Source organism: Dicentrarchus labrax, unplaced genomic scaffold (assembly GCF_905237075.1).
Source record: "Dicentrarchus labrax unplaced genomic scaffold, dlabrax2021, whole genome shotgun sequence".
Classification (NCBI taxonomy): Eukaryota; Metazoa; Chordata; class Actinopteri; family Moronidae; genus Dicentrarchus; species Dicentrarchus labrax.
Genome location: NW_026136710.1, coordinates 1175555 through 1189741, shown reverse-complemented (window position 1 = coordinate 1189741; position 14187 = coordinate 1175555). Strand labels below are relative to the sequence as shown.

General features: G+C 40.5%; 2 protein-coding genes across 2 annotated transcripts in view; one reads left to right on the top strand and one right to left on the bottom strand.

Moving 5' to 3' along the window:
- actr1b (actin related protein 1B) overlaps positions 1–5308 on the top strand; it is a 6197-nt gene extending 889 nt beyond the window's left edge. Inside the window, exons 2-11 of the mRNA XM_051411856.1 lie at positions 645–709; positions 989–1064; positions 1497–1622; positions 1703–1827; positions 2495–2711; positions 2799–2891; positions 2991–3165; positions 3282–3343; positions 3431–3471; positions 3551–5308. Coding sequence (XP_051267816.1) covers positions 645–709; positions 989–1064; positions 1497–1622; positions 1703–1827; positions 2495–2711; positions 2799–2891; positions 2991–3165; positions 3282–3343; positions 3431–3471; positions 3551–3653 — 1083 coding nt within the window. The 3' untranslated portion in view covers positions 3654–5308. The remainder of the gene's footprint in view (positions 1–644; positions 710–988; positions 1065–1496; positions 1623–1702; positions 1828–2494; positions 2712–2798; positions 2892–2990; positions 3166–3281; positions 3344–3430; positions 3472–3550) is intronic.
- A 2817-nt stretch (positions 5309–8125) lies between these two features.
- Positions 8126–14187, bottom strand: part of LOC127370934 (uncharacterized) — a 55934-nt gene continuing 49872 nt past the window's right edge. Inside the window, exons 5-6 of the mRNA XM_051413438.1 lie at positions 11862–12404; positions 8126–9197 (exon numbers count right to left, since the gene is read on the bottom strand). Of these exons, the coding sequence (XP_051269398.1) occupies positions 8126–9197; positions 11862–12404 (1615 nt within the window). The remainder of the gene's footprint in view (positions 9198–11861; positions 12405–14187) is intronic.

Here is a 14187-nt window from a genome sequence, read left to right as displayed (position 1 = left end):
ACACAGTGTTATTGAATCAGCTGTACCTTCACACAGTCGGAGGGATCAGGAGTCAATATGTTGTGATTTATTGATACTGGAAGATTAATTATTAGAACTTAATAAAACGTGGTGATAGTTTAAAGAACAGCTTCATATGGATGAAAGACCATCTGAATTTGTATTAATTAATTAATTATCAGAGGTTCAAACACAGAAATCAAGAAGCTTAAAGAAATTAAATCCAAATATTATCAACATGAAGAGAGTCGACTAACCTCGTTCTCCAGGTGGTTTATTATATGTAATAATCTCAATATGGTGGATTTACTGTATCGTGCACTCAGACACTGATGGCTCACAGTAAGTCTGTTCACCTGTCTCAGTGTCACCTGTCTCCCCCCCCCCCCACAGGTAGATCATTGCTATCCCTGCTGCTACAGGACAGAGTGGCTGTTAAAGCGAGCAGATCTGGGGCGCAGTGTTTGTGCGAGCTGCTGGTCGGGTGTCTGAGTGTGTGACTCTCTGGTGGCCTCCGGCTGTGTCTTATGACCCCCCCCCTCAGACACACACTGCCTTAGAGATTAAAAACCACCGCAGCTCTTAGTTCAGCTGTTGCTCTGTGATGTTGAGCCTAAATGTCCGATCTCTGTTGTCTTCCTCAGGGTTCGGGGGTTATCAAGGCTGGGTTTGCAGGTGACCAGATCCCCAAATACTGTTTCCCTAACTAGTAAGTGTTCCTAAGTCACTCAGTTGTAATCACTTTGTATATAAACGACAATAAATAAAGTTTTCCTAGGACTTAATTGTATCATTTGTAATGATTTAAACAGGAAATACTCGAGTTTAAGAGGAGCAGACGATATTACTGCTTAAAAAGTAAAGTCCATAAAGTTGTGTGTATATATTTTATTGTGTGTATATATTTATTGTGTGTATATATTTTATTGTGTGTATTCGTCTGTGTTATCTTCACTTTACTGACTGTTTCTGTGTGTGTGTGATTCAGTGTGGGGCGTCCCAAGCATGTGCGCGTGATGGCGGGAGCCCTGGAGGGAGACCTCTTCATCGGACCAAAAGCGGAGGTAACTCTCTCTCTCTCTCTCTCTCTCTCTCTCTCTCTCTCTCTCTCTCTCTCTCTCTCTCACACACTCACACACTCACACACATTCTCCTTTCCTCACATCAGTTTGAGTGTACGAAGCAAACCACCAGAGTCACACAGTAAGGATTCAGTTAGAAAAGGTTTTGAGGGTATGTTTGTGTGTTTGAGGGCACAATGTGTACTTTTATTCAGAATTATATCTACACATAAGAACAACTGACCCTTATTCCCTCGATAGTCACACTGGAGTTTGGCATTAGGAGGAAGATGTGGAACACATTTCAAACTCTTTTGAGTTGTTCCAGTTAGGGATCTTGGATCTGGATGTAAACACTGGTCCGCTCCGGTCTTACGAGCTGCCGTTGTCACATAACTGCCATGTGTCTCTCGTCTTCGTCCCCCCGGCGACCAGGAGCACAGGGGCTTGTTGTCGGTGCGGTACCCGATGGAGCACGGGATAGTGAAGGACTGGAACGACATGGAGAGGATCTGGCAGTACGTTTACTCCAAGGAGCAACTGCAGACGTTCTCCGAGGAGGTGAGTGCTCCTCCTCTCACGCAGCACCGTGACGATGAAGGTCGGCAGATCTGACCCGTAACCCTGTTGGTGTCTCACAGCATCCTGTACTGCTGACCGAGGCCCCTCTCAACCCCAGCAAGAACAGGGAGAAGGCTGCGGAGATTTTCTTCGAGACCTTCAACGTTCCCGCTCTCTTCATCTCCATGCAGGCGGTCCTTAGCCTGTGAGTACACAGTCTCTGTGCCTCCTCTTCATCAGCTTCTCCAGTTTTATGTCAACTTCTGGAACTTTTCAGTGGTTTGAGAACCAAAGTGTCACCATTACTGCTGACTTATAGTCGAGTGAGGCTGTGTGCGGTGTACAGTGTGTTATTGTTGTTACACACAGCGTGACAGTCATCTGCTGTACAGTCGATACTGCACCATTATAAAGTCTGTTTGGAGGAAAAACCAACAATAAAACCCTTCTTACTTTATAAACTGCAGATTAATCTACGAGGACTGTAACCAGACACTCAACCTACCTCAAATCTGACAAATTATGACTGAAAAATATTCATTTATTTCTCAGAAAAAACTTTTTACATATTGTGTGTTTACTGTGTATTTATTTCATCTGTTGGACAACTTCACGTGCTGTGGCTCAGGAGGAAGAGCGGGTTGTCCAACTAACAGAAGACTTGACGAGTACATTTCCTGTTTAACATAAACCCCGTCAGCAGTTCCTTACGCACTCTACCTGCTGTGAACCGGGCTGCTAGCTGATGTTCCTCACTGTCAGTGGACGATTATTTGAGCTCTCCAACCTTTATCGAACACAAACATCCAGACTGATGATGATGATGATGATGATGATGATGATGATGATGGTGTGACCTCTGTTTCACGCAGGTACGCCACAGGTCGCACCACCGGTGTCGTGTTGGACTCGGGGGACGGCGTGACCCACGTCGTGCCCATCTACGAGGGCTTCGCCATCCCGCACTCCATCATGCGCGTGGACATCGCCGGACGAGACGTGTCGCGGTACCTCCGCCTGCTGCTGCGCAAGGAAGGCTACAACTTCAACACCTCGGCAGAGTTCGAGGTCGTCCGCACCATCAAAGAGGTAACGGCGCCAGGCGGCAGGCGGGGAGTGTTTATATTTGACACATGAAGAACTTTATCTAATCCAATGTGTCTCCAACTTTTGCAGAGAGCCTGTTATCTGTCCCTCAACCCGCAAAAGGACGAGACTTTAGAAACAGAGAAGGCTCAGTACGTTCTCCCCGATGGAAGCACTTTAAACGTGAGTCCCTCAGACACTGACGAGGGTTTTGTAAAGATGTTAAAAGGTTGAAAACCTCCCGACCACCAAAAACCCTCTGAACCGCGTCCTCCTTTTCAGATCGGCCCGGCCAGGTTCCGAGCCCCAGAGCTGCTGTTCAGACCCGACCTGATAGGAGACGAGAGCTCGGGGATCCACGAGGTCCTGGCCTACGCCATCCAGAAGTCTGACATGGACCTCAGACGCACGCTGTACTCCACCATAGTATTGTGTGGGGGGTCGACGCTGATCAAAGGTTGGGGTTAACTTTAGTTTCTTCCAGGGAGTTAAACCCCCTCCTGCCTCCCATGTAATTCAAACTGGTTGCTATCCTCTCTGTCTCACTGACATTAACACTCTCTGTTCTTTCAGGATTTGGGGAACGACTACTAACTGAAGTGAAGAAGCTGGCACCCAAAGACGTGAAGATCAAGGTGAGTCCAGGTTCTGTGATACGCTGCTGCAGCGGGTCCATATCTGTAGAAATGTGTTTGTGACCTGTGGTTGTTTGTCCCGTCCAGATTTCTGCTCCCCAGGAGAGGCTCTACTCCACATGGATTGGGTAAGAGTTCAGTTGAGCACCGACCGTGTTTGAGGATGAAATGTGATGTGACAGATAATTTAACTGTCCCCCCCCGCAGCGGCTCCATCCTGGCATCGTTGGACACCTTTAAGAAGATGTGGGTGTCGAAGCGAGAATATGAAGAAGACAGAGCACGTGCCATCCACAGGAAGACCTTCTAGTAAGGGGGGCGGCGTCCCGCAATTGCCCCCCAGAACTGCCCTCTAACCCCCCCCCCACACACACACACATCTGTCATCTCTGGGTACCTCTGCATCGTCCTCTATCAACCCAACCGCTTCTAAAGCCCCGTCAGCCCCCTGCTCCCCCCTCCCCCCAGAGAAACTCACACGTTTATGTGTGCTAGTTTCCATATTTAACTCCTCCTTTCGTTCGCCCGCCCCCCGCCCGTTGCTCCTGCTGAAGGGTGACCCTCCAAACACTCACACACAGAGGGCCGTCAGGGTATCTGCGAGGGCAACCATTAGCACTGTGGACTCTTACTACAGGCCTTGCTATACTATAATTTAGTCCACATTGAAGTATTGGTATTGCTCTCTTGCCTACAAAAGCCCTGCAAGGTGGAGAATATCATGAAATGTCAATAAACCTGAATGTTTTTTTTTTTTTTTTGCTACTGTTGAAATTTCCATTCCAGACCGAAGATTTAGGTTTTTATTTGATGTCCATTTTGTAGAGTCTTTTTCTGTTTGGGACGTGGATTAGCTCGTACAGAACAAAGGTTTGAAGTGCTACAGGATTATATAGTGCTAGTGTCAGTGAGCAGGTATAAAGAGAACCACTGTATTATAGATCTGGCTGAAACTGCACAGTCACCACCTCGGAGCAAAGTTAATGTGTTTCATTTATCACCCAACTGGCTGAACTGAAGTCAGCTCTTATGATCTTTTCTGTCATTATTACCAATGAAATGTTTCTACATGAACATGACATCACGTGTTTGTGTTGACGAGGAAGACGTTCGGTCATTTAGTCAGCTTTTTGTGTCAGCTGACGGGATTAAAACAAAGTGTAGAAAAATGCCTTGATTTATTATTATTATTATTATTATTATTAATCCATCGTTGGATTCCACGTTTACAGCAGTCCAGATGCACACTTAAAGGAATTCAATATTTTTCAGCCTGCGTCTCATAATTGACCTTAAGCCCCTCCCCCTTTTTGCTCTGCTCCAATAGCAGTTGAGCAAATCTCGGTTAACGTTGAGGCCCCAATACTGTAGGAGGGGGGAGTTATTAAGACCCAGGTTGACAAATGCTGCATTTTCCTTTAAGTATTTCTGTGTAACATTCATCTGATATGATAAATGAATATGAATATCTGTCCCCACTTGTCTATTTGAAGCTTTACTCAGATGCATGTCAGTTAGTCGTGTACAGTTAAAGATCTCCGCAGTCGGCCACAGAGACAGGAAGCCGGGCTCTGGAGTCAGAGGGGCCACAGAGAGCCGACGTGGCTGATGATTACATTTTGTATTCTCCTCCCTCCCTCCCCTCTCTATGTACTAGTTAAAGTCTGGACCTTCTGATTTCCCAGTATCTCAGTGGCAGTGAAGGGGTCGTGTCCACACCTGTGTCCGCCTTACTCCAGAGCGTCTGCGCCGGAGCGTCCACGTCGTCTGCTTTTGGGTGTTTTTAAAATAAAGAAAACAAAGGTTGTAAAAGGTCATCAGCCTTGTGTACAGTGGGATGCTTTTCAGAAACAACCACCACAAAAAACCATAGGATAACAGACTAAACATGTACAATACTGTTTATTCAAGTGTTTGCTTTTACTTTTGGTAAATTCAGTATAATAAATAAGTTAATGGCTGCTGCTCGGATGTCTCGTTATTGATTTATCAGCTGTTTTTAGTCTTTAAAGGCGGTGGAAAGCACTCATTATTCAGCCAGTAGCTGTAATACGGAATATAAACAGTACACACGAGTACACATACACAATACTTCAGAAATAACTCCGAACTATTCAAACCACTTCACTCTTTTACACACTTATAGTACAGTTATAGATCACATTTGAGTTTGAGTACATTTATTGTTTGACTATTAATGCTACACACAACACACTATATAATATATAATATATATAATATAAGTATATATAAAGATGTTAAAGCTGCTGGTGTGTATGGAAGCCCATTTCTGCCAATGTGATGGAGAAAGAATAATCTAAGTCATTATAATAAGAAACTTGCTAAGTTATAATTTTAAGATACAAATTCATCATTTTGAGGAAGTTTCTCATTATAATGACTTAGATTCTTCTTTTTTCATCACATTGGCAGAAATAAGCTTCCATACATATTAAACAAACAGTGCATTTCACAATTAAAGAAGACAAAGGTAACAGAACTTTAGTTGAAGAAAGGTGAGTTTGATTTGTTGGATTTGAACTTTAAATGTTGATAACTAATAATATTATTTATATTACGTTTTTACTCACACGAGATGAAGCAATAGTGGGAAACTAAAACCATAATATGGGAATAAATCAGGAATTAGTCACAGCCGATGGGATTATTGATCTTATGTTATTAACTGTAACTGTGCACACGTGACGCAGTACGCACACAGAATGTATGGTCACATTTCTTGGTGGGTTTAATTTCTTTTATTTTGGTAAATTGTTGAACCTTTCAACTGAAAGAGCTGCATAACTTCCTGTGAGGTGTGTTTTCACCTATGGACAGTAGGTGGCAGCGCTGTGGAATATTTCACAGTATATTTTAATATTCTAATGTATGAGTGTAAAACCAGAGATTAGGATGAATATTGAGCAGATTATTTCCTGTTAATATTGATCAGAGTTTTCCTGATATTTTTAATCAATTATTTGTCTGTATTGTTTATTTTTATGTTATTAATAATCATAAATACTTAATAAGCTCCTTTTTTTGGAAAATTTGGTTTCTTAAACCCCTTAAAATCAAGAAATATAGTCATATAACTAGCTAGTTAATATTAACTAGTTTATTAGAATGCATATTTGGTAATATCTCTTTATTAGTCATTTTAAGTCACATATAAATTCATTATTCTGCATATTCTACAACTACTAGGCCTTTTATTAAGAGTTTTCCCTCAATAACCTCCTAATGACTGCTGGTTGATTGTCAGTGAAGAAGTTGTTGGACATGAATTATGATCTTAATAAGATTTCTCAGTATGAGCCTTATAAGGTGGAACCACAATAATACTCATTGTCCTTTAATAACACTTAATAAATATGGTCTGCTCTTATGTAACAAAACTACAATGCTGTCCAAATAACTCAGAATATGTTCCTCAGATTACATGTGACTCAGTAATCAGGATAAAAAAAAACATTGTAATCAGATTACAGTTACATGTATTAAAATATGGACTATTACAACAATATAAAAATACATCAGTTTTTCTTTAAAAATACTCTGAGCAGAGGACAAACTGTTGATGATAAAATACTGGTTCCTATTTTCTTTTCATTAAATTGTTCTGTTGTCTTATAGGATACATCGATACTTCTTATTGATATTTATTTTCTCTTTATTTGCATATTTGCTGTTCAAGTAAAACTCTGATACTTGGATTCATTTACCGACTATTTGAACAGGTAATCAGTAACTGTATCAGATTACATTAAAGTAATCCTCCAACCCTGATAAAGTGTTACTCTCTATATATTATATAGCAGTGAGACGTTTACTGAGACTTCAACAATAAATCTCAACCTCGTACTGACTGAAAAGCACTTTAGAAAAAGCTTAAATACTCAGAGAAAGTAAAGAAAATGTGGTGTAAAGTGAAAACTAGCAGCTGACACAATGTTCAGATTCTCAGTGGATCTTTATTGGTTGCAAGCGAGAGCCATCATCAGCATTACACAGATGTGAGTGAGGAGAGGCAGTCTGTCCTCAGTTCTTGGAGCACTTTGAGATAACACACATTAACTGGAGCCAACAACAGGATGTTCATGAGTTCACTGCACGTGTTATTGGACCTTTCTTCTCTTCCTTTCTCCTCCTTAAAGTGCTCCACACAAACATCCCGCTGACAGAAGACACAGGAAGAGGTACAGTATCAACCCCCTCCAGGATCAACTCCTTTATAATGAGTTGACTTGGATTTAGTTTCCCAACAGCTTAAACATTGTGATATCATGGTGGATATATCAGACACATCTATTCATAGCAGCAAAAGCATAATCATACTGAAGAACACATGATAATAAGAGGAATATCCCTCAGAAAGCAGAAAACAACAGGACCCCACTGTGTTTAGTCTGTGATATAGGGGAGGGAGGGAGCTGTTGTACCCCACATTAACCACCAGGGGGCGTCCTCACTCCATTTAAAGGCAGAGCTGTTAGCTGTGTCCCAGTTGTTTACATGGCAGAGAAAAGCTTCACTTACTTTACAAACTCATATTTTTACACTAAACATATGAAAATAAACAAGTACAGCTGAAACTATCAGACAGTTCATTGACTGACAGGAAATTAATTGTCATTTTTCATCTCCATCATCCAGTTTCTGGACCTTCTCGACGACTCTTGTCCCTGTATTATTATTAACAATCAGGGTGATCCATTTTTTTTCTCTAGATGTTTCAGTTTAACTCTTTTCATATATTCACATCTTTCAGGGTCTTCTAGTCTACTCCTTATAGATCTTCTTTTCTGTCACATGATCTGATTCAGGACACTTACATGAAGTGCAGTGGCCCTCTTCCATCTTCAAACACTCTGAGGGCTCTCTGGATCCACATGGATAATGACAGTTCTTCAGACAGGATGTACAGCGGGTAGCTTTGTATGGGACAGTTTCTGTTTCTGTATTTTTAATGCTTCTTTGTTGTTGGCTTGGTACTGTGATGTCTATTTTGTCCACAGTTGTCTTCAAGTTTTGATGTTTTGTTTTTTCCAGAAAGCCTGTTAACTGTCTCAGTCCTTCTGTTGATATTGTATCTGCATGTTTAAAGTATTCTGTGTCCTCTGTCCTGTCTTCATACTGACAGTTATCAAACAGGAAGTGAACAGGCTGATTCTTTTCATCTTTAGCAAACTTAATGTTTGCATCCTCGAGGGTTTTCAGAGCATTTTCAGGTGATCTTCCATCTGAGTGAGTGAGGAGGGCAACAATGTTCTTCTCCATATCTTTTCCAAACAGAGACAGAACTGAATCAAAGATGTACCTCAGACGGTCACTGAGTCGATTCTCAGTCGCTTTCAGCACCAGACCCACTGCATTGATCTCATGGACTCCGTCCTCTGAGCAGAACAAGTCAAATAATTTTTGACTGACGATGACATCTTGTTTAGTCCCTCTGGTATCTCCATATCCAGGAGTATCGATGATGGTCAGAGAGTAGGGCAGAGTTTTATCTTCAAAACCAAAGATCTCATAAATAATCACATCTGATGTCTGACTCTCTGACTGACTTCTCTTCTCCTCCTCTACGATCTGAAACCAGACATTGTCCTCCCACTCCACTCCCATGGTGTAGTTGACCAGAGCGTTGATCAGAGTAGATTTTCCTGTTCCTGTTTCACCAACAAGTAAAATGGTTCTGTTTGTCTTGTTCAGATCTTTTTCACCAAGAGTCATTCTTGTTAGAGTTCCAATCTTCTCTTTCTTTGGTTTCAGCTGGTAGACAGCGGGAGATCCTGATTGGATCAGAGCACTTTCAGAGATGATGTCATTATATTTCAGTGATGTGTTATTCTTCCTGTTGAAAAAGTAGATTGCAGATTGATTAATTTCATTTATAGGTTTTATCCATTCCTCCTCGTACATCCCAAATCTTTTGTAAAAGCTACATGGAATTAAATATAATAAAACTAAATTATATTTATATCTACTGATTTGAATAAAAAAGCGTTGGCCTAAAATGTTGCAGCTGTTTGCTAAAAGTATATCTGTGTTGTAAAGACTTCAAAGGGATTTACATAATGAGCCTAAATACAACTTAAACCAATAAAATCTAAATTGAATCATTAGAAACATTGAAAAGCATTTAAAAGGCAACACCTTACTCAGCATTCATTAACAATATATAAATATGTAAATGGTTAATAACACTGTCATATATTAACTAGAAAATTCCTAAAGAGATTTTGATTGTGCCTTGCTCTGGCCCGTATGTTAATACCATGTCTTGCTCTGTAGCACGCTAGCGCTAGCATATTAATGCCATGTAATCCTCCCTATAGCATATTGGTAACCTGTCATCCTCTATAGCTAGTTAGCTAGAGCTAGCACACATAAATACATTAACCAAAGCTAGCGCTTAGCTACGTGCTAAGTGATAGCAGCAGTTGACACGACAAAGTCGGCCAAAAAGTTTGTATTTATGTATTATATTGATGCCGAATTAACAAGAAGACTGTTGAGATATGATGAGTTTTTTCTTGTGTTTCTACAGTTATGTGCTTTTATGTAAACGCAAATAATCGTTAATATATGGTATTTCTTAAATGGAGTTTGGCATAATATTGTCCTGGGATAATGCAGGAAACGTCATGGTTTAATTAAAATAGGTAAAGTAACTAAATAAGTAATAACCACAATGATGGGAATAATAAATATGTAGTTATAATAATAATAATAATAGTAATAATAATAACAACAATAATAAGTAATGCTATCAATAACATGAATAACAATATTCATATTAATAAATAATACATAATTAAGAAAGAAAACTATTCTTAATGTGCAGTCATAGGCAGTGTAGGTTTTTTAAAGTTTTAGAAAAGTGTCCACCAGACCCTCTACCTGTTAACATACAATGAACAATGTAGACTTTTATTTTGAAACACCACCCTCAGCCTGAAAGCAATAGTGCAGTTACAACAGTCTGAGTGTCAAAATAAATCTAACTTCATGTTTTATTACTGAATCTGTATAACTTGTGTCATGTGTAACAAGTTGAAATAGATGGTTAATTAATTAATTTCAGTGTCTTTTGTGACATTTAATTAGCACAGTAATCCTTTGTCCTCTCTAGCTAGGAAAGCATTTTAATTAATTAGCCTTCTAATACCTTCTAATTCTCTTTAGCTAGCTAGCTAGAGCTAGCATATTAATACATTCTAATTCCCTTTAGGTAGCTAACCGCTAATCGCTAGCTAAGTGCTAATCGCTAGCTAAGTGCTAGCTTTGGTTAATGTGTTTAATTGTGTTATGCTCCTGAAGGAGTGCTAATGTAAATTAAGGAACAGCTCATAGTAGGGTAAAATATTTAAGGTGTATTGAACTTATTTTGTGTTAATATTAAAATCATTCAGCTTTAAATTGTTTGTTTGTTAGCCGCCTGCTAATTATCTTTAGCTAGCCAGCTAGCGCTAGCTTATTAATGCCTTGTCATTCTCTGTAGCTAGCTGTGTGTGTGTGTGTGTGTGTGTGTGTGTGTGTGTGTGTGTGTGTGTGTGTGAGCAGGCTTTGGTTGTCATGGCAATCAGGGGAGCCCACAGCAGCTGCGCACGCTCTCTCTGTCTCTAACTCCTCAGAGAGACAGAAACATTTAAAATGAATCCCCTCGAACCCATGGCCAGGAACGACCGAAATGAAAACCGAAAAGACCGTGAGCGTCGTCATCTTGTTGACTATAGCACTGCCGAGTTTCAGTGGTTAAAGTTAAAAAATGTGACCTGGGGAGATTGAGAGAGAAGAGGTTCAACGAGCTCCTTTCAAGATTTCTCCTCTCCATTTTAACATGGGAGTAGATGGGGCCGTGAGAGGGCGTTGCCGGCGCATCAGTGCGTCTCCCGCCAAGACTATTTGTCTGACAGCTTCAGCAGTGGTATCACTGCGACCCCAACGGATTTACCTACGTTTCTATCTATAAATTATGTCTGTAGAGTGACATTTGTGGTCTTGAGAGCAGTTTACAAATGTATTTTTTGTCAAATTTTTCTCTCTCCCCACACTCTAGTGATGATGTCACGCACTCTGGCAGTTGGAGATTCTCGCAATACACACCCATTCATTTTTTGGACCGGTTTTTGGCGATTTATCGGCAAACAGTTTGGCGAAACGCTTACAAAAGTCATAGCACTAATGTCCTCACCGAGCCGCACGTTTTGATAGCGCGCCGAAAAACGTACGGAAGAATAATAATAAGCCCGAAGAAGAGTAGTATTGTGCTTTGCTTATGCAAGGCACAATAATTAGCAGATATGCACTCAGTGGTACTTCATCTGTAAAATCTAATGCAGTCCAATACAACAGCTCAGACATAAATTCTACATTAACAGATCAATAATGTTCAGGTTTGACTGACACTGTCAGAGAGCATTAATGTAAATATATGATTATTATTAAGGTTGTAGTCTGCAGTGTTGTACTGGACGACATCATACCGAGAGCTCACAGTGACGCTGGAACTTACTTCATCAGCTCTTTAACTGCTTTACCAGCTGCTGTTAGTTTACTGAACCCGTAACTCAGCGCTGCCCGGGCTCCTTTATCTTTATCCACTCGTCTTTTCATCTCTTCCAGTTTCTGGACCTTCTCTGTGTCTCCTTTCTCCTTCATCTTCTCAATCAGGAAGTCCAAGTGGACAAGAGTGGACAGTGAATCAGCATTCAGGGCGATCTGCTCCAGTCTGACAACATACTGGAAGGACTCTTCCAACAACTGATCTTTATCTTTCTGAAGTTCTTCTGTTTCCTTCTGAAGAATTTCCAAAAGGCTCAAACTGCTCTCACTTTCTGTCTTGTTCTTTTCATACTTCTCTTTCAGTTCTTCAAAGGTCTTCTGAACTTTTCTTGTCTTGTTCACATAGATCCACTTTTCTTTCACATGAGCTGATACAGGACACTTCCTGGTACAAACAGTGCAGTGACCATCTTTCATGACCTCACAGTGTTTTGGATACCAGGCCATTGTACATCCAGGATAGTGACAGTTCTCTTCACAGACTGTACAGCAGGTAGCTCCTTCATAAAACAACCAAAGCCCCCAACTCCCAGTGAGAGATTGTTCACCTTTGTAGACCTCATCAGCTTCTACAGTGAACTTCTCATTGTTCTTCATCTCTTGTTCATATTTCTTCAGACCTTCCTCAGTCTGTTGGATTTCTTTCTGTTTTAGTTCAATAAAGTCAACTCTCTCTTTCAGGTTTTGGATGCAGGCTGTCAGTCTGATTCGTGAATTCAGAATGTCCACAGTTGTTATCATCTTCTGAGGTTCAGTTTTCTTCAGGAAGCCAATGAATTGACTCATTCCGTCTGTTGTTAAGCTCCATGCACTTTTTAAAGCAGCTGTGTTTCTCTTTGTTTTCTGTTTGTTCTGGTGGTTGTTGAAGAGGAAATAAACCGGTTCATTGTCTTTATCTTTAGCACATTTAATATTTGCATCTTCTAGAGATTTGAGGGCATTTTCGAATGTCAGACCATCTGAGTGAGTGATGAGGGCAACAATGTTCTTCTCCATATCTTTTCCAAACAGAGACATCACTGAATCAAAGATGTACCTCACTCTGTCACTGAGTCGATTCTCAGTTGCTTTCAGCACCAGACCCACTACACTGATCTCATGGACTCCGTCCTTTGAACGGAACAAGTCGAATAATCTTTGACTGATGATGACATCTTGTTCAGTCCCTCTGGTATCTCCGTATCCAGGAGTATCGATGATGGTCAGAGAGTAGGGCAGAGTTTTACCTTCAAAACCAAAGATCTCATAAACGATCACATCTGATGTCTGACTCTCTGACTGACTTCTCTTCTCGTCCTCTACGATCTGAAACCAGATATCGTCCTCCCACTTCACTCCCATGGTGTAGTTGACCAGAGCGTTGATCAGAGTAGATTTTCCTGCTCCTGTTTCACCAACAAGTAAAATGGTTCTGTTTGTCTTGTTCAGATCTTTTTCACCAAGAGTTATTCTTCTTATAGTTCCAATCTTCTCTTTCTTTGGTGTCAGCTGGTAGACAGCGGGAGATCCTGATTGGATCAGAGCACTTTTAGAGATGATGTCATTATATTTGGGCGAGCTGTTCCTGTAGAAAAGTAAAGACACAAGTTCAAAAATCACTGAACATAGAATGAAATACATAAAATCATCCTACTTGCTGTCTTAATAAAACCCTTTTAGTCTCACAGTAAAGCAGTTCAGTGTCTTTATACCACAGACACCAAGAATTCTGCATTATGAATATCTGCCATTAATTCCTGTTAATGAAGATTATAACCAGACATGAATAAGAATATAATCAGCAGATGAATCCATAATGAAAATAATCATTAGTTACAGTCTGAATATCCTGCTGTTCAATTAATAAATGAGTCAGAATCATTTTAGTTGTTATTGTTATCGTTCTCTGTGTGGACAACTCTTTAGTAGCAGTTCACCTACTCTTTATCTGAGGGTTCATTACTGGAGAGTGGAGGTGTGGCAAAAAGAACACATTTGTGTTGGTTAATTGATCTGTTGTGCTTGGTTGAGTTCTGGGGGAACCCACATATGCAGAGAGACCTGCTACACTGATTAATAAAGCAGTAATAGTAAAACTACCGCAGTCATTCAGTCGAACATAAAGCACATTACATCCTGAAATGAAACTCCGCTAGCAGCTCACTCACCACCAGGTGATCACTTCAAGTCTGGTTCTTGGTAAACAAGAGGCCATATTTTAATGACAGAAGAGTAAGTGATGAAAAATGGTTTGGTGAAACAGTTTCTATGATTGTTACATCATGTAGTAAAATGTG